Source organism: Carcharhinus amblyrhynchos, chromosome 12 (assembly GCF_965287045.1).
Source record: "Carcharhinus amblyrhynchos chromosome 12, sCarAmb.v2.hapA, whole genome shotgun sequence".
NCBI lineage: Eukaryota > Metazoa > Chordata > Chondrichthyes > Carcharhiniformes > Carcharhinidae > Carcharhinus > Carcharhinus amblyrhynchos.
The window spans coordinates 65,092,408-65,116,730 of record NC_137335.1 but is presented as its reverse complement, the minus strand read 5'-3'; the positions used below and the strand labels follow the sequence as shown (position 1 = coordinate 65,116,730).

General features: G+C 39.8%; 1 protein-coding gene across 1 annotated transcript in view; it reads right to left on the bottom strand.

Annotated features, from left to right (window-relative positions):
- LOC145351047 (tetratricopeptide repeat protein 7A-like) overlaps nt 1–24,323 on the bottom strand; it is a 252,791-nt gene that overhangs the window by 214,249 nt on the left and 14,219 nt on the right. The window contains exons 4-5 of the mRNA XM_080200649.1: nt 9,485–9,615; nt 4,313–4,431 (exon numbers count right to left, since the gene is read on the bottom strand). Of these exons, the coding sequence (XP_080056775.1) occupies nt 4,313–4,431; nt 9,485–9,615 (250 nt within the window). The remainder of the gene's footprint in view (nt 1–4,312; nt 4,432–9,484; nt 9,616–24,323) is intronic.

Below are 24,323 nucleotides of genomic sequence, written 5' to 3'. Positions count from 1 at the left end.
TTTTTCCTACCAAAGTGGACCACCTCACACTTGCCAACATTAAATTCCATTTGCCATTTCCTGGCCCATTCGCCCAGCCTATCCAGATCCTTCTGCAGACTCTCCACACCCTCCGCACAATTTGCCGTTCCCCCAATCTTGGTGTCATCAGCAAATTTCGACACTCTACACTCGGTTCCCTCCTCCAGATCATCTATATAAATGGTAAAAAGCTGAGGCCCCAGCACCGACCCCTGGGGCACTCCACTAGTCACCATCCGCCAATCCGAATAGCACCCATTGACCCCCACTCTCTGCCTCCTATTAGATAGATCAACAAGCGCTCTGTCATTGGTGAAGCAGTTGAAGTTGGTTGGGCCTAGGAGAATACCACGACAAACTCATGCAGTGATGTTCTGGGACAAAGGTAATCAACCTCCAATAATGACATTCATTTTCCTCTGTGCTAGTTATGACTCGCACAACCAGCAGAGAGCTTTCCCTCTGATTCCCACCAACACCAGTTTTGCTCGGGCTCCTTGATGTCACAGGTAGTCAGTTTCACCTCTCCTCTGACGTTTATGTCTTTTGTCCATGTTCAAACCAAGGCTGTAATGAGGTCAGGAGCTGAGTGGCTTTGGCAGAATCCAAACTGTGCATCAGTGAGCAGGTTACTGCTAAACAACTGCTGTTTGATAGCACTATTGATGACCCCTGATGATTCAGCGTAGGCTGATGGGCCAGTAATTGTCCAGGTTTGATCTATCTTGCTTTTTGTGGATATAACATTCCTGGGCAATACATTTACAGATAGGTGCTCAGAACAGCTTGGCTAAGAGTACAGCATTTTCTGGAATGCAACTATTGCCAGAATTCTGTCCAGGCCCATAGTCTTTGCAGCAGCCAATGCCTTCAGCCGTTTCTTGGTATCACATGGAGTGAACTGAATTAGTTGAAGATTGGCATCTGTGATGCTGGGGACCTCAGGAGGAGGCAAAGATCATCCATTTGACGCTCCTGATTGAAGATTGTTGCAAATGCATTGATGTGTTGGGTTCCCCCATTAAGGAGGATGGGGATATTTGTGGAGCCCCCACCTCCAGTTGGTTGTTTAATTGTCCACCATCATTGATAACTGGATATGGCAGGACTGCAGAGCTTAAATCTAATTTGTTGGTTCCAGGATCGCTTAGCTCCATCTATCTCATGCTGTTTTCCCTGCTTGGCATAAAAGTCGTCTATTGTAGCTTCATTAGGTTAGCACCTCATTTTCCAATATGCCTGCTGTTCTTGGCATGCCATCCTGCATATTCCATTGAACCAAAGTTGATCTCCCAGCTTGATAGTATCGAGAGAGTGGGGGATATGCAGGACATGAGGTTACAGATTGTGGTCCAGTATAATTCTACTGCTGTTGATGGTTCACTGTGCCTCATGGATGCCCAGTGTTGAGTTAGCAAGTCTGTTGGAGATGTATCCCATTTAGCATGGTGGTAGTGCCACGTAACTTAAAAGGTATCCTCACTGTGAATGATGAGTGTTCGCCAGCTAATTAATGCTGAGCACACTCCTGTGAAATTCCCATTCCTGAGGTGCTGACCCAGTCCAAATGAACTCAGCTCTGAGTTACTGTGTGATCTACATAGTGAATTTGTTGTCTTAAATAAACATCTACACAAGAACACAAGTGCATGTAGGAGCAGGAAAAGGCTACAGGGCAGAAGTCAGTTCCTGATCTACCCCTTCAGCACATCACTCAACTCCTTTACACTCTCCATAAACCAGTCTGAGTGTTTCTTCAAACTGTCAATATATGATGCACAACAGACACCACTTACACCATTTGAGAGACCATTTACTGATAGCTTGTTTAACTATGTAATTAAGTAAGCTAAAGCGAAGTTATATTCAATCATCCCCTCACCCAATAAAATATTTAGGACACTAGTGTAAAACCAAATGTCATGTTTATCTACTAGCCTTTTGGCCTTTTGCATATTCCCTCTGGGAATACACAAGTCCTGTGCATATTTCAGGTACATTAGCACAATTGGAATAATAGAATCATAAAATGAGACAGAAAAGGATACACTGGCTCTTTGATATCCAATTAGTTTCACTTCCCTGCTCTTTCCTCATAGCCCCCCGTAATTTTTTTTCCCCTTTAAGTACTTATCCAATTCCCTTAGAAAATTACTGTTGCATCCACTTCCACCATCCTAGCAAGTCATACATTCCAGAGTGTAAAAATCCACTGCATTAAAAAAATTCTCATATAATTTCTTAATTCTTAGCTTACTGCCAATTATCTTAAATCTATGCCCTTTGGTTATTGACGCTTCTACACCAGAGTTTAAGAATAGTATGAGATTAAAAGAAGCAGCTTATAAATTTGCAAAGGCTAATAGTGAGTTTGAGGATTGGATGCGTTTTAGGAACCAGCAAAGGGCCACCAAAAAGTTGATAAAGAAAGAGAACTGGAATATATATGAGAGTAAACTAGCCAGAAATATAAAAATAGACTGAAAGAGCTTTTACAAGTATTTAATAAGGAAGAGAATAGCTAAAGTAAACATTGGCCCCTTAGGAGCAAGAGGGAGGAGAAATTCTCATAGGCAAATGAGGGGATTGAGGCAGCACTGAATAAATATTGAGCTTTTCTTCACAGGAGAAAGCACATCTTCACTACATTGGTCCTTGGCATAAGGCAGCTACCCTATTCTAACAGGCTGAGTAACTTGGGTCTGTGTTCTCTGGAGTTTAGAAGAATGAGAGGTTATTTCATTTAATTAAATTTGAATTAAAACATTCAAGATTCTGAAGTGGCTTCACAGGGTTTATAATCAGATGTTATTTCCCTTGGCTTAGGAATCTAGAACAAGGAGGCACAGTTTCAGCATTAGGGGCTGATCATATAGGTCTGAGATGACGAAAGAGCATTGCGAACCTCTGGAATTTTTGACCCCAGGGGATTTGCCATCATTGAATAGATTAAAGGAATTGAGGATATGGAGAATGGGGTGAAATGAGGGAAAACTTAAGCCCAATATCAGCCATGATATTGAATAGTAGAGAAGGCTCAGAATGATTTTCTCTCATTCCTATTTTACATATTCGTATGGAATAGATTCTCCTTGATCTACACCATTTGTAAATCTCACCTTTACTTCCTCTGCTCTGAAGACAACAAACCCAGCATCTCTAATCACTGTATAACTGAAATCTTGGGTCCCTGGCACCATTCATGCCTGGGCTTGCAACATTGCACTTATTGTCCTGTCTGGGGACAGTACACATCTCTTTAACCTATGCTTAATGCTATCTCCACTCACATTGTCTGCACCTTTAAGACTCGATTAGCTGTAAAGACTCGCATTCTAATCAGTATTCTATAAACTGAGTGTGTGCCTTTCAATGTCCTGCTTGTGATCAGAACTCCCCACTCACCTGATGAAGGAGCAGCGCTCCGAAAGCTAGTGGCGTTTGCTACCAAATAAACCTGTTGGACTTTAACCCAGTGTTGTGAGATTTCTTACTGTGTTTACCCCAGTCCAACGCTGGCATCTCCATATCATGACCACCATTCATAGAATCACAGAATCCTGACAGTGCAGAAGGATGCCATTTGGCCCATCATGCCCGCACTGACAACAATCCCAGCCAAGCCCTATCCGCGTAACCCCACGTATTTACACTGCTAGTCTCCCCTGTATTCTACAGGGCAATTTATGGCCAATCAACCTAACCTGCACAGCTTTGGACTGTGGGAGGAAACCGGAGCACCTGTCCCTAATAGCCAGTTTCCTGTCTGAATCAAGGTAAGGAGCATGATAGTGTGTATATTATTGATTCATGTTTAAAAACATGTTCAGTAAGTTCTTACTGGAAATGTTACCATTTCCAACGACCCCGCACTCCCCCCAACCTTGCTAATAGCACCCCTACGGTTAGAAAATGTTAGTGGAAGCCAAGGTCACATTTTATTTGGAAGAAAATGGCTTTTGCAGGCTAGGCACATATAGTTGTGCTACCAATGACATTTCATTTTAGTTTTCGACAAATCCCTCCCGTTTTCTTCCCAGGACTTTTAAAAACATGAAGCCAACTCATTGGTTGGTCAAGGGGGGAGGTTAATAGCATAAATATTTTTTGCCAGCCTATGGCAATGTTGCATTCCCAAACATGTGAAGTCTTTAAATGTTTCTACAGTTTACAACTCAGTTTCTTTTTTTCAAATGTGTACAAGTGGTTCCCCAAAACAAACTGCAACAGAATAGGATTTTAAAGCTCTAAGTTGATTTTGCGTTAGACTCAAATTTTCTGAATTGCTTACCCTTTTTTGAAGTAATGCACATAAGCACTTTGCAATGCAGCTTCAAGAAAGTAAGTGAGCTCCATCTCCTGAACAAGCACATTCCCTTTGGTAGCTCTAGGCTGAGTGCTGATCATGGTCTTCAGGAAGCAAATGAGAAACAAAACGAGGTAAGATAAATGAAAGAGTACAGTCTGTTGACCATTATATGCAGTTTTACACTGAACTCTTGTCATCTGATAAAAGTACATTTTAAAACTAAGCAGGTAATATTTCCCAGCATCTGTTTACTCAACTCTCATCATCAGTTACATCAGCAGCAGCTTTGTAATGGGCGTCAGGTTTCAACATGATTGGAGGACCTATGTTTGTAGTATGCCAATGTGATGGTCCAGCCATCCAGTCTAATAAAGCATTACAGACTTACTCACCACTAAAGGTCCTATCATGGAGAACTAAGCCACAGGCAAGCCTACCTGAGGTTCAACTGAGAGTGACTGATTGATATAAACTAAAGCTTTCCCTTCCTGCCAGCATCTTATTATGGACCCTGGACTTTATAATATGATTATGTTTTAAACTGTCTCCTTCAATTTAAGGTAAAATCAACCAGTTTGGAGAGGGGGATGTGACCTCCTATAAAATAGTCTAAGACAAAAACATAATGACTTTCTTGTTATGGAGTCAGAAACTCAAATTTTATTGGAAGTGCAAGTTTTAACATCTTAAGAAACAGGAGGAGGCCTTTGTGGCCTTGCTGCATACAGACTCTCAAGAGTCAGTCAGAGCAATTTGGGGGAAGAAGACCCACAACAGGTGCTGCTATGCAAGACAGACTTAAAGAACTGTTTTCGGGGTTAACCACTTGGCAGTGTTGATGAGAACAAATTTCCGATTCGAAGAAACAAAGCTTGTGGAGAATAAAAGACCAACGTGCCTTCAAATGGTGACTTGTTACTAGGAGTCCGCTTCAGAATACTCAGAAAATTCAGTAAGAGGAATGTTTTAAAAGGAACACTAAGATTCATCATGGTTGGGCAGGGAGTTGACTACGTGTAGAATTATATCAGCGTTCTCATCAATAGAACCCCAAGTGTGCACCACTTCTACTTTTTTGGTTTCTCTCCATTTCCTACATGATTACAATTAAATTTTAAAGTGCTGGCGGCATGCACAGGTGACATGTAATGACATGTAATGACATGTTGGGGAAAGCTTTTCAGTGGTGAGCCCTATCATCAGCTGACAATTCATGGTAGGCTATAAAACAGACTCCTGGTCAAACCAGGAGACTCTGAATTATAGCCAAAACTTTCCTGCCCAACTCTATTACCATTATCAGACTTACAGAGCACACAGGTGTTTTTTTTAATTTAAATTTCACGTCATATTGGTTTCCCTTTATATGTGTGCATCAATGTTATTTGTTCTGACTAACTTGATCAAAGATCTAAACGTACTGACATGCCTTATGGTTGCATGCACTGATGACTGCAGGGAAGTTTGGGACAGTTTGTTAATTGTAGAAGAATGTAGTGTTTTTTTGTTCACTCTTTATTGAATGTTGATATTAATGCCCAGTGGCAGACTCGCCACTGTAGAACACTGCTAAACTGGCAGATTCAATTGGCCCTCTGTTCTATGCATATTATAAGCGAACTCAAAGCCCTGTGAGAACTTTGCTAGCCACCAGCCTGAGATGGATCTAATTGTGACCCCATCTTTCGAGCTCTCGTTTTCTTATCTTGACTGACTGTCCCCTCCACTGCACAATCCCTCCCACAACACCACCCTCTCCATCACACTAAGGATTTTTCCACTTCATTCCTCCATTCCCTTGATACCACCGTCCGTCCTCCCTTGGATCCCTCTTCGATGCATCTGTGCCCCAACTTTTCGATCTACACCCACATTTCACTTCAATGCAAGTTGCCTTTCTCCTTCTCTGCTCCCTTGTGCTCAGAACTAAACAAGGAAAATAGCTGAACTCAGACACAACTGCACAAAGCCAACTGGTGCACCCCACCTATAAATGAATGTGAACCAGATACCATAAGATTCTTGTATACCACTGACTATCTTGAAGGTAGGATTTTTTTTAACACTAATGAGTATTCATTGCAATGCAAATACTTTATAAGTACCAAACCCACCAAAGGACAGCACGAGACCCAACATTCTATAAACACACTGCTGACTTACGTCTGCATCTCATTCTGTCACTGGGAAATTGGAATTACAGATCGCACCTAATTCAGTCACTGTACTTGAAATATTTCCTGTTCTTACAGGCTCCATAAAATCTCACCTACTTAAATTCTGGAGTGCGGTGTAATGTATAAACATGGCATTGGGTTTTAAGGAGTCAACAGGAAAGGTATTAGTTGCCTAATAGGTAATGTTTAATCAATGATGATTTTAGATTTCTTGTCACAGTAAAACTCTTAAGCGGTGAAATCCTGTTGTGCAATTCTTTATGTTGGTCACTGTGAAATTCATATTTCTTTTGAAGAGTTTTGTCTCTATGTGATTCCTATTTTGGAATAAATTAATCTCATACCTTAATAATTGTTCTCACCAATGGGATGAATAATGTACTGGTGAAAAATTTATTTAGCTACCAATGGAGAGGGGGAAGGGGAGAGGAGGGTGGGGCTGCTGGCAACACATGACAGTTTTCCGAAACAATAAATTCCGAAATTCACCATCAGTGAGAATGTTGTAGAGCAGTGGCTTAAGCTACTGCTGCACTAAAATGTTCCCACTTTCTTTCTCTAAGTGTACATTAAAAAAAACAGAAACCCCAAGTGTCTGCTGGCACGCTGCCTTTAGCATATTCCCTTTTTGCTTCTGAGACCTGGGTAAATAAACAAAGCGGAATTGCAGAAAAGGGAAGGGGAAATCAACTTAGACTGCCTAGTTGTTCTCTTTCATCAATAGATTAGCAAATATTTACAGATGGTGGATTTTTTTAAATCTTTTCCATTGAAAAGTATGAATTATACGCAGCATTTCAAAAGAGGAGAAGAAAAGAGAAAGAATGACAGTAACCAGGAGAACATAAACACATTAAATGAGGGGAAGAATGTAAAATAATAGATAGAAGGCTCTTCATCAGCAGAAGAAATGCAGCATCTCTTTAACTTTATCTCTGTATTTTCAGTATAATCTCAGTGAAAACAAGTTTCATTATATAAGTTCTATTAGACTTTTAAGAACATAAGAACATAAGAAATAGGAGCAGGAGTAGGCCATCTGGCCCTTCGAGCCTGCCCCGCCATTCAATAAGATCATGGCTGATCTGTTGTGGCTCAGTTCCACTTTCCCGCCCTCTCCCCATAACCCTTAATCCCCTCTCTTATCAAGAACCCATCAACCTGCTTCTTAAAAATATTTAGCGAGGCAGCCTCCACCACTTCAACGGGCAGAGAATTCCAGAGATTCACCACCCTTTGAGTGAAGAAGTTCCTCCTCAACTCCGTTCTAAACCGCCTCCCCTTTATCTTGAGGCTGTGCCCCCTAGTCCTATTGTCTTTTTTGAGCGGGAAGAGTCTCTCCACCTCTATCCTATCCATCCCATTCATCATCTTATACGTCTCAATGAGATCTCCCCTCATTCTTCTAAACTCTAACGAGTACAAGCCTAGTTTATTCAGCCTCTCCTCATAGCTCAATCCCCTCAACTCCGGTATCAGCCTAGTAAACCTCCTCTGTACTCCCTCCAGGGCCAAAATATCCTTGCGCAGGTGCGGCGCCCAAAACTGCACACAGTACTCCAGCTGCGGCCTCACCAATGCCCTATACAGCTGCAGCAAGACCTCCCTACTTTTATATTCAATTCCCCTCGCTATGAAGGCCAGCATCCCATTCGCCTTCCTGACCACCTGCTGCACCTGCAAGCTGGGTTTTTGCGACTCATGCACAAGGACCCCGAGGTCCCTCTGCACCGTCGCCTGCTGCAGTTTTTCGCCACGTAAGTAATAGTCCTTCCTACCATTCTTCCTACCAAAGTGGACCACCAAGGATCCAAATGATATTAAACAGTTTGCGGTGTTTATTCAAAGAACAAAGGATTCTCCCAATGTATTAGGCAGCATCTCTTCCCCAAATTAGACAACCATTTAATTATCATTCTTCTCATTGCCGCTTGTGCTCATATCGCTAGTGTAAAATTGTTGTCATATTTGCCAATATAATAAAAGTCAATGAACTTTAAATGCAGTTTGTGTAAATCATTTTGAGACACTGTAATAAACTTTATTTATTAGTGTCACAGGTAGGCTCACATTAACACTGCAATGAGGTTACTGCAAAAATTCAGGAGAGATTTTTATGTAATGTTATAAAACTATTTAATCTAGACAAAGCTCTACTCCAGGTTCATTGTTTAAACTTATAGATTCCGATCAAGTTCTTTGGTGGATCAGTGGACAAAAACTACATCACACAGAGCCATGCAAACCAGGAAGGGCTTGGATTTGCTCCAGGTTTGTCCGTGCTGCATTAGTTGAAGTCAAAACATGAGGCAGTAGCAATGTTAACAAACTATAAAAGAGGGCACAGAAAATAACACATCAACTAATCTTGCTCCTGATTGCTATCCAGCAACTACTCAAAATGCATAATGTAAACATCAGTGAGAACAGGATCTGGTGGGCCATGAACACGCTCTCGTTCCTCCAATAGATCTCCCTAGTCTCTCTGTTCACAACTAGCCATGTTAGAGGGCTGCTGACATCCATGGAGCTGTACACCAGGAACAGTCATCACCATTAAGAGAGGAGGGGGGAAAGGATTTGGGTACTGGGAGAAAACAAAACATCCTGTTCCAGCTCCACATCCAAAACGCGAGGTGGCAGGCACAGAATATGTACTGGATAGGCAAATCAACACTAAAGTATTGAAGATATTAATAATGAGTTGTTCTTTTATTCTCTGTTATTAACAGATCCCAGGATGTCTGCTGCAGTAGTACTCCAGAGCATTCAAGGGGTGACTTCATGTCAAAGGCTTTTTCTAGAAAAAAAGCCTTCCAACTCACTCTGACGTAAATTCAATGCTAAGTCCCAAAGGACCAAGAAAATATGCAAATCTACTGCTATCCAATTTCCTAAAACATCTCAGACTTCTTCCCCTCACTCCTACTTTTTTCTAATTTAAGGCAAAGCTTTAAGTTGAAAGGGTTTTGCTTACCCGCTCTACTTCTTGTAAATAGACCAGAGTAATGTCACCAGCTTTCTCAAAACATGAGATTATCTCTTCCTCTCGTTCAGACAGACGAACCCGTGAGGTAACAGATGAAGCCTGTCGCTCGAGAGACAAGCCTGAGAAATGGAAATGCTATTAATAGATTGCTCCGATTGAAGATTCCACACCTTTTTCTGAGCATAACTCATTAATAAAAATGAATGAGGAGTTCAAAACTAAGTATTTTTTATTTACAAGACATATCTTTACATAATGTATAGGCTCCATTATTTAGTTTTAATATTATATGTTAATAAATATTATAAATGCTTAGGAATAAATTCAAGAAAACAGATTCTAAAATGTGCAGGATTCACTGTGGCCAGTGCAGATGGCATTGTAAATTCTGATGGTGAAACTTGAGTAGTTTCTACTCATCCACTCAACTGGAGAATAACCAAACATTTCATAATTTACTAAATACTTGCTCATGGGCCCAGATCTTCTGAGAAGCAATAATCATCTTTGGATTGCCACTCCATTCAAACTTTCCCCTGCCTTGATGCTGCTTCTCATTTCTTGCTGGGTCTTCCAAGCCCAGCTTTCTCTGAACTGCAGAGCGCTGAGGCCATCAGGGAACAGTGCTGAAACACTGTAGTCAGGGAGGGGTGGGAGAGTCAGGGGAGGCACTTAGCTACCATATAGAAAACTTAAAGTGTGAATGCTTGTGAATGGATGATTAACTGAATGCTAGTGAATGGGTGAGTGGATGAATGAGTGAATGGATAGGGTTGAAGGACAGTTAGGTGAGCAAGATGAGTGGGTCGGGTGGAAGACATGGTAGGGTTGGTGAGGTGGCAGGTGAGTGTTGGGTATTTGGGAAGGTGGGGGGGGGGGAGAGAATAGTCAGGAGGCCAGGAGGGGTAGTCACACGGTAGTTGGTAGGGGTACAGCGAGTTGGAGTTCAGGAGGGCTAGTCAGGGGGATTCAAGGGGGATAGTCAGGGTATGAGATCCATGTGATGAATTGCAAGGGAGTCAATTCTGGAAGTTACCCAGGAGTAAGATTAGGTTTTTCCTATCTAACATTTCCTAGGTAACTATGCAGGAAAGTCCCATGAAACTGTCCGAAGTCTCAGAGCCAGAGACATTAGCACAGGGTCTCGGGCAGAAGGGGAACTGCCCATCAGAAGATTAAATTTCCCAGGCAATTCCCATGGAGGCCAACGCATCAGAACTTCCACAGGGTTCATCTGGTCGTACGTCCAGTGTACACTGACCCAGAGACTAAAGACATAACCCATTCTAAACAGTTGCTTTTTAGTTGAGATCATTTTCTCAATCTTCACCTACACAAGCTAAAAATATGAATTCCAACTCCAATCACTTTAATATAGCTCTGTTGGAATATGCTATCATGCAAATGTCAAGCAAAGACATGATCAGGAAATGTCATGTCAGAATAATCTGTGCTATTATCTAGACTCACATATGGTTAGGATGTTCTTTCGGACCCAATGGGCCTAATGGCTTTCTTCTGCACTATAGGGATTCTATGAAGAATGGTTTTGGGGGCAAGAATTCAAAGCAAGACACAGAGATACCGATATAGTAGCCAACCTGGTACCCAGAAAGAGTCACGAGTCTCCAGAGGAGGAAGAAAAACTGGGGGGAAAAATTGTAATTCCTGATTATTGCTAGTGTCTCTTTTCATGTGAAAGTTTTTCTGATATTATTTGAGCTTGGAAGTACTGTAGTACCTCAAGAGCAGTTCATGATAAAGATGATTACTAATTTTATAACGTTTGATCTGATGATACCAAATCCCACCAATCACTATTACTTCACAGCAAACATCACTATCTGGCATTTGTAGTATTTTTCCAAAGAATTCGTGGGGTATTACAATAACATAGCTTTTGATTTCTGGACTAAATATATTTCAAAAAATTTGAAAATATTACACCCAAGTCTTTTATTTTAACACATACACAGCAAATATATCAGTTCAGTTTGAGGCTGATATCCTCAGAGAGTAAAGGATACAACACTGTTAATAGGCTCATTTATTTAATTCTTATATCACAGGACTTGTGTAGTTTTAAAAGAATTTGGAATTTCAACCTTGCCAAGCTGAACAATTTGCTCTTTTCCCCCCCACCCCTGTGTGGTGTTCTTCCAACCCTCTTCCCCTCCACCTGGCTGCCTAGTTAATTGCATGTTGTCTTTATTGGCAGGCTTATCAACACTGACAGTGAAGGAGACCTTGATTCTGTTTTATGCTCATAAAAATCAAATTTAAAACATTCTTAGAATATATGTATCTATTTAGACACAGCATAATCTAGATTTACTAATCACCAGTATGATCATATAGTATATGAATCAAATTGTTACAAAACCATTTGCCTTCCACGTTTGCCTTTGCTTGCAATGGTAAGTATATGTTACCTTGTAAGGATTGAAAAACAAATGATTTTCATCAACATCTTAATAAACCTAAAAGCTCATGAGATTGCCAATTAAATCATGCTGTAGACACATTGGACAGGATTTTCCAGTCATGCTTGCCCCAAACTGGAAAATCCTGCACGTGAACTGCTACCTGAAACGAAGTAGAGATGCTGGTGTTCTACTGGGGTAAACACAGTAAGAAGTCTCACAATACCAGGTTAAAGTCCAACTGTAAGTCCAAGGTTCCTTTCACACACCTGACGAAGGTACAGCGTTTCCAAAAGCTTGTGGGATTACAATCAAATAAACTGGTTGGACTTAAACCTGGAGTCATGAGACTTCTTAATCTGAAACGAAAACACACAATACTGGAAATATTCAGCCTCATGACCCGAACCGGCAATTTTGTTCCTCTCCACAGGTGCTGTCCAACCCACTGAGTATTTCTGCACTTTTGTGCTTTCACTTTAAAGTAAAATATCTGGCAGAACTCGCTTGGTGTTTCCATCGAAAAGCAAGGTGCAGATTTTTCAGACCGATGAAATGCTGAAGGTATCCAAAATGTAGACACTCTTTGAGAAGTGGCCCACTGCTTTTTTTTTAAATTCATTCATGGGACATGGGTGTCGCTGGCTGGGCCCAGCATTTATTACCCATCCCTAGTTGTCCATGGAGGGCAGTTGAGAGTCAACCACATTGCTGTGGCTCTGGAGTCACATGTAGACCAGACCAGGTAAGGTGACAGATTTCCTTCCCTAAAGGACATTAGTGAACCGAATGGGTTCTTCCAACAATCGTTTCATCGTTATCAGTAGATTCTTAATTCCAGATATTTTTATTGAATTCAAGTTCCACCATCTGCCGTGGGCAGTATTCGAACCTCGGTCCCCAGAACATTAGCTGTGTTTCAGGAATCATAGTCTAGGAAGGATACCACTGGGCCATCACCACCCCTTGTTAAAACAGAAATGGGTAATTTTGATTTCAAACTAGCCACAGAATCTGACTTAAGTTCTGGAAAATGCAGAACAACATTAGATTCAAAGGGATTCATGGTAAAAAGGTTGAGATTGAAGAGACCATTGATCATGGAAGGAAAGTTTTGTTGTTTTTATGCTAGTTCAACAGAACATCTACAGTTGCAATTAAAAAAAGTATTTCAAGAACAACCTGGAACAAAATACAAACATTCAAAAGAATTTCCATCATAAGGGGGAAAAAGTGATGTGTCAGTGTTGATCTGTCGCGATTTTAAATGTTAATGAAATCTGAAAATTCTCACTTTTGAAATCATCAGTTGGAAAGAACAATTGGAATGGTTGGATGATTCGTAAAATTTTCAAACTGGCTTTGAAATAATTGGAAGCAATGAAAACCTCTGCTGATAATGGGCAATGTTTCCAGGTACAACGCAAGATTAACCTTTGTAACATCTCCCTGACAATACAAGATTGCCACTGGCCAGCAGCATTATACAAGATTTCAAAATATCCTTTCCTCACATTATTTGCAGCAAACTAATTCAAGCTATTGATTATGACACAGCCATCACGTTTGAGGCTGCTAAGACATGTTAACCCATTGGTTGCTTCAGGTATCATCCATTTAAAGCACATTCTAATAGCGCACTTTCACTTTAACAGTAAATTAAGGAATTTCCCCAAATAGCACTGCATCCATTTTAGTTTCAGGACAGTTGCTGTACATGCTTAGTTTGTCCTCCTATAAAGCAAATACTTGTTTCACTTATAGCCTCTCCCCACCCTTTGCTTCCCTCTCCCACTCACTGAGCCTCTTGATCACCGCTCCACTCCCGAATCCTTTACTGTTTCCCACCCACAGCCCAGCTTTCCATCCCTTTCCTAAGGCCTCGGCCAGAACAGGGATGGCAATAGGAAAGAAGTGAATGAGGGAGCGAGAGGGACAGCAAGTAAGAGGGAGGGAATGGGAGAGGGATAGGAGAGAAGGTGTTAAATAAGAGGGTAGGAGAGAGAAGGGACAAGCAGGAACTAAATCAAACAATTAATAGTAAATTAATAATACTTAGCAAGTTAAGAGTTACTAAGAGGATTTTTGGACCAGTTAGGTTCAAGGCAGAAATTGGGTTTTTAACATGTTCAGGAACATGGCCAACCCTTATATTTTTGCAGGGGAAGGTGGTTTTCATTTAACATGTTTTTATTTATCACACTGTTTTCTTGGAACACATTATGAATGCGAAATAAGATAGCTGTGCTGCTTTACACAGCTTTAAAGACATGCAATATGATGTTTTCATCTCCAGCAGGAAAAGATGGGCCCCGCCAGGAATGACACTCAAATCATTTACCGCGTTGTAGAACTCAGGGCACGATTTCACTGCGAGCTCAAGACCACACCATCAGGTTTAAATGGAAGTCAGAAGCCTGTATTGTGTAAGGAACAGTCATTCATCTGTAATTTTTCCACAAATTAGCCAGCTGGTGGCCTGAAGGTGAGCTCATCAGCTCGGAAGCAGGATGCCATTTCCTGCGAGAGAGAAGGTACCACAACATAGAACATCCTCTCTTCTACTTTCTTACACTTAATGCTTAAAAAGAGTTGGCAACCTTACCACTTCGACAAGGCCCTTCACAGGTTGGCCTGTGGTTACAACTGTAGCCAGGTAGGCTGGAAGGGCCTTTACACCTGCCTGGAGTGCTGCCCACCCACTCCTTTGGTATGCTGGCGGGAGGCCATCCACAGGGAGCTTCCCTGCCACCTTCACGCCTGGAGACTTACTGGGAAAATCAGTCAAATCGGCAACATGCCACTCGTAGGCAATCCGACTGTTCCTCCATCCCGCCACTGGAAAAGTGGCCTGGGGACAGGATAGAGCCAGGGAATCATGAAATTCAGTACTCACCCATTAGGGCCTAAAACAACAGCCCCTAGTGTGCATTCAAATTTGAATCAATTATTTGTTACTCATCTTAAGTCTAAGAGCAGAAAACTATAGAGTTAAAGCAACAGGAATTGAATTAACAAAGGGAAAACAAGTGGTATATTAACACTTCAAGAAAGAAACGCGTGTCCATCGATTCTGCAGCATCTCAGGAATGGGGAAATAGCATTTCATTTTGCTGACTGGCTGGTAATTCATTACTGGGAGAAGCTTTGACCAAACAAGAGAAGAAAGTTAGATATGCTCAGCATTAACATTTTTAACTGTAAGTTTCAACCCCCTTTCTGACATAAGAATGTTTAACTTAGTGTTTCTAATACTGTGCTCAGTAAACAAGATCAACAAAATCTCATCTATCCACTTCCCTGCATTGCTGCCACTCTGACATTTGACTCAGAAGTTCATACATTCAAATTCAGAGTCTTGTACAATAATTCTGGTTGGACTTCAGTGGGGCATTGAGGGAACAATGGACTCCGATGTGCACAAATGTGGGCATAAAATATTTTAAGACACTTCTTGAAAAAAGTGCAAGGGAGCTTTGGGACATCAGATGTTAGCCATGCATTAATGAGATAATGTGCAAGGCTTGTTTTGGGAGGGAATTCAGTAAGTGACCTGGCATTCCGTTGAACCTTCTGCCACATTAACTATTCTAATCTATGCCCAAGACATTTGTCTGAACTCATTTAATTGATTTTGCTCTGGTTAGACTGCATCTGGAAGACAGTCTCTGGTTTTGGTCACAAAGAAAGACATTCAGGTGCTGGAGGCAGTGAAGAGATAAGCTGCAAGATTGAGCCCCTATGTCATGAGTCTGAGTTTAAGGAAAGACTGGATAGATTTTGAACTTGAAAAAGGAGTTTCCCAACAAATGACCAAGAAAAGGTTAACACAGAATCTAATTTTAACTTAAGCAATGGGAGTAGAACCAGAAAACAGGTTCAAATTAGCAAAAAACAATTTCAAGACTAATAACAAGAAATTCTTCTTCACATAAAAGCCAACAACATGCAAGATGAGCTTACAGATAGCAGAAAGCAAGCAAAATCCTCGTAATCATTTAAGAAAAAAACGATGCTATAACTGGTGATTGGTGGGGTTTTCCATGATGGATTAAGATGAGCTGAAAGGCCTACCTTATTTATAATTAACTTGCAATCATCCTGTGGTATATCCTGTCCTCATAATAGTACATGCCCATTCTGGCTACTGAAACCCTTAGCTAAGGTTTTGTCACCACTGGACTCGATTTCTCCAGTGTCCTCCTCCTTGCTGGTAGGAGAGTAATCTTAATAACCTGTAGTCTATCTTCCATGAGGAGAATCAAAACCAAATGTAATGCAGGTTTAAAACATGGGGGAATAGCTGGACCAGAATGCAAAAACATAAATCAGTCCCCATTTTCAAGTCATAAACAGGTAGTCAGTCCTCTTGTGGCTATGGCACCTGAGTAGCAAATTCAATGGTTCAAATTTCATCATGGGGTCAGTTATTTCAATAAATCTGGTAATTTGAAAAGCAATGAAAACAGCCAAACTGTCATCAAAACTTAATTGATTTATTTATGTTTTTCAAGGAAGGAATCATCCATCATTGCTCTGGCATCTTGAAATGAATTTATCTGCGATGGATTTCCTTCAAATTAAATAAGTGCAGTCATGCATTTGCGTTTATGAAAAACAAAGTATGTGCATTGGGTACCCACTAAAGTTTGTAGATTGAGAGAAGAATTTGGGATCACTAAAGATTAATCAGCAATGATGCAAAAACCACTTGTTAAAAAGCCTTTGGAAAACAGGTATATAACAGGTTTTATAGGTTATATTGTTTGAATCAGTGCATATTATAGTAAAGGAAATAAAGACTTTGAAGAGGGTCTGAACACCCAAGCTAATGCAGTCAAGGGCTCTTCAGAATCAAGCTAAACTTCAAGGGTATCACTGGGCCAGATTTTGTAAAAAGTCTGACCACACCAGGTTTTAGTCCAGCCAATTTATTTGATAATAGACTCACAAGCTTTCGGGGTTAGCCCCTTCGTCAGGTGAATGGAGAGTTCTGGCCTCAGACAGAGCATATAAAGCACAGACAGTTTAGAGATTACTGATTAGAATGCGAATCCTTACACCTGCTGTAAATCGGTTGGACTAAAACCTGGTGTTGTCAGACTTTTTACTGTGTTTACGCCAGTCCAGTGCCGGCATACCCACATCCAGATTTTGTGGTCAGCAGTGAAAGAGCAGCACTCACCATTCATTGTGCCAGCTGATTGCAGAGTGCCTAATTGAAAGACAAGATACAGTTTCTTGAGCTTGATTAGAACAACATAGGAGGCCAAGGACAGAGAACTCAGAGTGATAGTCGAACTGAGAGTTTAAGTAGCAAGCGAGCAGAAGTTGAGAGTCATGCTTGCAGACTGTTTTGCCAAGAATCTCCATTCAGTTACCCAACCTGCAGTTGATTAGGTTTGAGAAGGAGAAGAGGGGAGTCAAAAGCAAGCTGTTACAGTATGGCAAGTGAATTGATTAGCATAAACTGGCCTGAAAATAACTCATTAATGGGTAACCCTACCAATAAACAGTGGGAAGCATTCTAAGATGTATTTGATATGATACAAAACCAATATATACACTAAAAAGGCAAAGGTTCCACATGTGCAAGCAAGTAACCATGGTCAACAAACAACACAAGATACAACATCCAGCCAAAGAAAAGATTTACACAAACGCAAGAAAAGGTGGAAATTGGCAGACATTTAAAAAGTTACAAAAAAATGCAAAGAAAGAGGTGAAGAAAGGAAAAATGAAAATAAAGCTCATAAAATTGCACTTGTGGCTTAGAACTACCTTCCTCTGAGTTTCTCTTATAGCCCATCTTAAACCAGCATGAAATGTCTATTGGATAGTTTCAGTAATTTGGAGGTTCCCTACACCTGTGAAGCATGTCTCCCTCTACTATAGATGGCAAACTACTTTTCTTCCTACATTATCAATTTCCTAAACTATCTGCACTGTCTCTTAGCTCACCACATTCTGGAGGGCATCTACCAGAAATTCTTCATTCTTTCTGAGGCTATAATGCAGCAAATTACTGCTCGAGCATAGAGTTTCCGCTGTTCAATTTATTGCCCATAATTACCCACAAATTGTATTAGACACACACCACAAGGATGGGCTGCAAATGCTATCCCCAATATCAAACTGTCTAAGAATCATATTCACTTCACACAAGTATTAATTCGGAGAAAGAAAAGCATGTGTGCAACAGCCCCACTGAGGCTAAACTCCATCATGTTCCTCATCTGTCACACCCCATTGGCTTCTTGCAGTTTAAGATTGGGTTCGCAATACTCAATTCAAATTTACACAGTAATAAATTCATCTGATTGCCCAACTGCTCCAGGAAAAAAAACAAGCTAGAGATCAGTTAATTACAACTCATTTATAATCAATTAATTACCTATTACCACCTCACACCACAGCTCACAGTTAATTACTAAATATAAAACTTAAAACAGATGCTAATATTAAGCAGCTAAAATGAAGTAAAAGAAAATAAAGTTAAATTCAAATTAAGTTAAATATTTTAAAAATGGCAATTTCAATATTTATGTCCCAATCAGTCCAGCTCCTCCAACCTTGCACCCCAGATAAATGAACATTGTTTCACCTAAACACCATGAGTGTCACTTCTAGACATGCAAACAATTAAAGATAGTACAAACGCTTAAATCTTTATTAGTACTTTAAGTTCAAAATACTTGCCTTAGGCTCACCCTCTCTCCCTCAAACTAAATGCAAAATTCAATCATGTCATGACCACTGCTGCCAAGGGACATCTTTACAACAAAGTAATTAATTAATTCTGTCTCATTACACATCGCCATATGTTGTATAGCCTGCTCTCAGGTTGGCTTTAGCATGTGCTCTCTAAGAAATGTCCTAAAAACACACTGTGAACTCATCTTCCAGGCTACCTTTGCCAATCTGATTTGCCCAATCGACATATAGATTAAAATCGCCCATGACTTTCACCATACCTTTTACACAAGCTCTCGTTATTTCTTCCTGCATACTCAGTCCTCCAGTGTGGTTATTATTAGGGTGCCGAGAAATTACTCCCACATGTGAATTCCTACCTTTTACTATTTCATGCCTCTGACTTCTCTGCCCTTGGCCTCCTATGTAGTTCTAAAGAAGCTCAAGAAACTGTATCTCGTGGTTAGTACTGCTGCCTCACAGCACCAGGGATTAGAATTCAATTCCTAGCTTGGGCCATTGTCTGTGTGGAGTCTGCACGTTCTCCCCGGGTCTGCCTGAGTTTCCTCCTGGTGCTCCAGTTTCCTCCCACAGTCCGAAAGATGTCCTGGTTAGGTGCATTGGCCATGCTAAATTCACCCTCAGTGTACCCAAATAGGCGCAAGAGTGTGGCAACTAACTTCATTGCAATGTTAATGTAAGCCTACTTGTGACACAAAAAAAACAAATAATTTTCATATGCATAAAATTAAATAACAAAAACTTTCATTTTAGGACACACTTTACTTTGGGAATGGAAAGAGCACAAAGTGGTGGTCATTTTCATCAGAATAATGTCCCACATGAGGAGGAAAGCAATGAATGACATTTTCTGGGACAATTCAGACTACCGTGGATCTCCTGACATCCAATAGCTTGTATTTATAGAATAACATTAGTACAGTAAAACTAGGTTCCCATTAGTCCAACTGAGATACTTTTCTAGCCATGGACCAGATAAATAAACATTCTTTCATATTCATTTAGGAAAGACAGGTAGCTGTGAAGAGGTGGAGGGTGTAGCTCTGTTAATTAAGGAAGGTATTTGTACAGAGATAGATGACCTTAGTTTGAAAGGTCAAGATGTAGAATCAAAGAACAGTACTAAAGTTCTGTACAGTCAGTAGAGGCAAGAAATAGTAAAATTCAATTGTGGGAGTAATTTCTCGGCACCCTAACAATAACCACACTGAAGGACTGAGTATGCAGGAAGAAATAATGAGAGCTTGTGTGAAAGGTATGGTGAAAGTCATGGGTGATTTTAATCTATATATCGATTGGGCAAATCAGATTGGCAAAGGTAGCCTGGAAGATGAGTTTGTGGCGTGTTTTTAGGACATTTCTTAGAGTGCACATGCTAAAGCCAACCAGAAAGCAGGCTATACTACATATGGTGATGTGCAATGAGACAGAATTAATTAATTATTTCATTGTAAAGATGTCCCTTGGCAGCAGTGGTCATAACACGATTGAATTTTGCATTTAGTTCGAGGGAGAGAGGGTGAGCCTAAGACAAGTGTTTTGAACTTAAAGGCAGTTACGAGGCTATGAAGACAGAGCTGATTAAAGTGAACTGGGAAATTAGTTCAAGGGATAAATCAGAAGAAATGCCATAGCAGACATTTAAGGAAATATTTTGTCTCACTCGGCAAAGATACATTCCAGTGAAAAATAAATACTCTAGGAGAGAGTTGCACATCGGTAGCTAATTAAGTATGGTAAGAATAGAAAAAGCATACAATTCCATAAAGATTAGTGAAAGAATGGAAAATTGGACAGAATTACAAAAAGCAAAAAGAGGGACAAATTAAAGTATGAAATAAAGCTAGCTAGAAAAACAGATAGCAAGAGTTTCGACAGACATTTAACAATAAAAAATGTAAAATGAGCCTTGGTCCTCTCCAGGTTGACTCTGGGAATTAATAATGGAAAAAAAGGAAATGGTGAATGAATTGAACAGATAGTTTGCATCTGATTGTAGAAGTTACAAGTAACATCCCATAAATAAGTGTGTATTAAGCTGCGAAAGGGAGGGAGGAACTTCAATCACCAGAGAAAGGATATTGTGAAAATTAACATCTCTAAAAGCTAACAAGTCCCCAGGCCCTGATGGACTTCATCCTAGGTTCTTAAAAGAACTGGTTGCTGAGACAATAAAAGTGTTGGTTTTAATTTTCTAAAATTTGCAATATACTGGAAAGGTTCCATCAGCTTAGATCAATGTAATTTCTTTAAGCAAGACAGGAGGAAGACAGAAAGCAGGGAACTACAGGTCAGTTAGTTTAACATCTGTCGTAGAGAAAATGCTGAACTCTATAATTGAGGTGGTTATAGCAGGCACTTAGAAAACCTCAAGGCAGACTCAACATGGTTACATGGAAAGGAAATTATGTTTCACTAACTTAATGGGGTTCTTTGAGGAAGTAACAAGCAACATGGATAAAGGGGAAGCTGTGGATGTTCTCTACTTAGGGTTCCAGAAGCCATTTGATACAAGGTGCCTCATCAAAGATTACAACAGAAAATAAGAGCTCATGGTATAGGGGTAGCTTATTCACATGACTTGGTTCGTAGAGAGTAAACATAAATGAGTCATTTTCGTTTTGGCAAAAACATGACAAGTGGGGTGCCACAGGGGTCAGTGCTTGGACCTCAACTATTTACAACCTATATCAATGACTTGGATGACAGGACCGAATATATGGTTGCTAAATTGGCTGATGTCATCAAAACTGGTAGGAAAATATGTTGCAAAGAGAACATTAGAAATCCACAAAGGGATAAATATATATATAAAGGTTAAATGAGCGAGCAAAAATTTGTCAGTTAAAGTATAATCTGGGAAAACGTAACTTACTTTAGCAGAAGAATAGAAAAGCAGCATATTATTTAAATGGAAAGATTGAAGAATTCTGAGGTACAAAGGGATCTAGGTGTCTTTGTACATTAATCACAAAAAGTTAGTATGTGGATACAGCAAATGATTATGAAGGCAAATTGAATGTTTTTGTTTATTGCTACTGGATGCAAAAGTATGGATGTTTTGCCACAGTTATATAGGATATTATTTAGATCACAGCTGACACAAGTGACTTGCTCCTAAGTGATCTGTTCTTTGGTGATAAAATATGAAACTCTTCTGAACCTGACAAGTTATTGAAAAGGGGAACCGAAGCATTTTTTTATAAAATGCACCACATTCCCTGGGATGTAGTGAAAGTAAAAAGGGAAGCAAGAGGAAATATGGTTCACAGTACTTCTTTCTTTTTCTGTCACATTATTTACAAAGTGCTCAAAACCTCATCAGCGAAGTTAAAATAATCAAGCTTTCTACAAAAGTTGTGCCTTCTGTGGCAATGCCGAGACACAGAGATAGCTGCTGCTACCTTGAAGCCATCACAATCACAATTGTCATTATTTCCCCAGACTAAGGCCTTTCACCATGATACTCCCATCCTTCACAGTCAGCTAGAATCCCGAGGAGCCCGGAATTAAAAACTCTAATAGACAAGAGTTTTACTGATCTTTGACAGGTTAACCTAACTCCTAAATGGTATGGGTGGTACCACCACTGAAGAACACCAGATATATTCCTGCTGCGAGGGTGAATTTTGGCTTGCAAATCAGAAATATCCAGATGTTGTTCAATGCCCTTTAAAACCAATGAAATAAAATCATTGAGAAACAAAATTTGACACAAACAAATTCAATCCAATCCACAAATACCAATTTTGAGGACATTGCTTCTAATTACTAACTGGTTTCACCTTTGATGCAAAATAGATGAGTTGAAATTTTTAACAAAATAAATTTACCTTCTGCAGACTGTTTGGAACTATAGCCCCACCTTGTGGTGAAGGACATTTTTGAAAAGTAATTGTGGAGCAACAATTCTGATTCCAAAACATTAACCTATTTTTTGTCTTCATTGAGGCTCTCTGATATACTATGCAATCCCATCAATTTCTGTTTTTGTTAATGAAGATTAATGTTAATTAGTCTATGAAAACAAATGGTATGGCCACCATCTGCACCAACAATAAAAGCCTGCGCACTGCTTTTGGATTGGACAGTTTAGTTTTTGAATGAGTCATGTGGAAATTAGATAACAATACCTTTTTGTTAAAAAAAGGTAAAGACAGCAGCGACATTTAACCTGAGAAAATATCTGAGACAGATCTGAAATTTGCAATACAAACATCCAGAAATTATGAAATTTGACCAGTAAGTGATTACGTTTCCCGACATGCCAATTATTCTACAGTCTCAGCAAATTAAGCAATATTAAGCAGTGTAATTTCAGCAGAGGCATTTGATGCGTAATGTATACATACCATTGTAGGACCCCTCCTCAACGCTGTGCTCTCATTGGCGAAACAAGCTGGACATGCTGAAAAAAGGGCAGACAGCAGTGGACAGAAAGCAAGATTAAGCAACACTTACAACAGAAGTAAACAAAATGATTTTCTTATTTGCAAGAACAGTGTGAAATTTTTAAGCAGAGAAATGTACAACCTTTCTCCCGTGTGCATAAAGCGATTGTTTAAACAAAGTGGCTGCTAATATTGAGCAGTGGGTGCTTGGTGGTGATTGTATACAGAACAAGCTAACAAGGAAAAAGCCTCATGTACCAGGGCTGCTGTATTTTAAAAGAAAATCACAACAGCATGCACTCTTTAATCATTTGAAAGCTACAACCGTATTTAATAATGCTTATATACACAGCGAAAGGATTAACACAACTCCAGAACCCTCAACACCACGAAGCAGCATATAGCTGTTCAAAGTATTTAAGTGAAAATGGTACATTTCCACATTTAGATCCACAGCTTAGATTATCTCATAAATAAATTAAGCAAACTTCAATTTACAAATGCAATAAACCTTGCTATGTGATTTCAATTTGTTCGAAATCTTCACAGTGCAACATCAAAAGCTCAAGAGATCGCACAACTGCACAATTAAATCACCATCTCTAATACCTGGGATAATTTAAAATACTAATTTGCCTATTAGCAATGTATACCTGATCAAGTGTACAAGGTAATGTACATTACTTCCATTCTCTTTATAACACACACATAATCCATGCATAAAATTATCAATTTGTTTATCTTACAACTGTATTTTCACTTACAATTGCATTAGAAAAACATTTGAGAAATCATTTTCCTATAAGCATCAAAATGATCACAAATTCCTAAATTGTGATGTGATATGGTCTTAAATCTAAGTGAGAGAGGCAAAAGAAGCAGCAATCAGTAGGTTATGCCATTTCCTGAGCACTGATGTATATAATTGTGTTGGACATCAATTCAATGTTTTTTAGAAAGGGTCTTGTTCATCTGCAGTATTGTGTGAACATATCTAACCTTAATTCTCAGTAATTTGAAGCATATACTTAAATCGTCTGTTGCTCTTCAGGGTAAAGTTTGAAGTGCAGGGTTAGATGAAGCAGAGTGGAAGGAGGTTTGTGTGAATCATAAACATCAGAATTGGTCGAAACTGTGCTGTTATTCTATGTAACAGTGTACCCCATTCATTGGAATAAAGTTTAGTGCTATTTTAGTTCATTATGATTTAGCGTTTGTCATTTTGAAATTATTTATAATAGTCAGATACTTAAGGGCTTGAAATATAATAATGGAAGCTTAAACAAAATTGGAAATTGC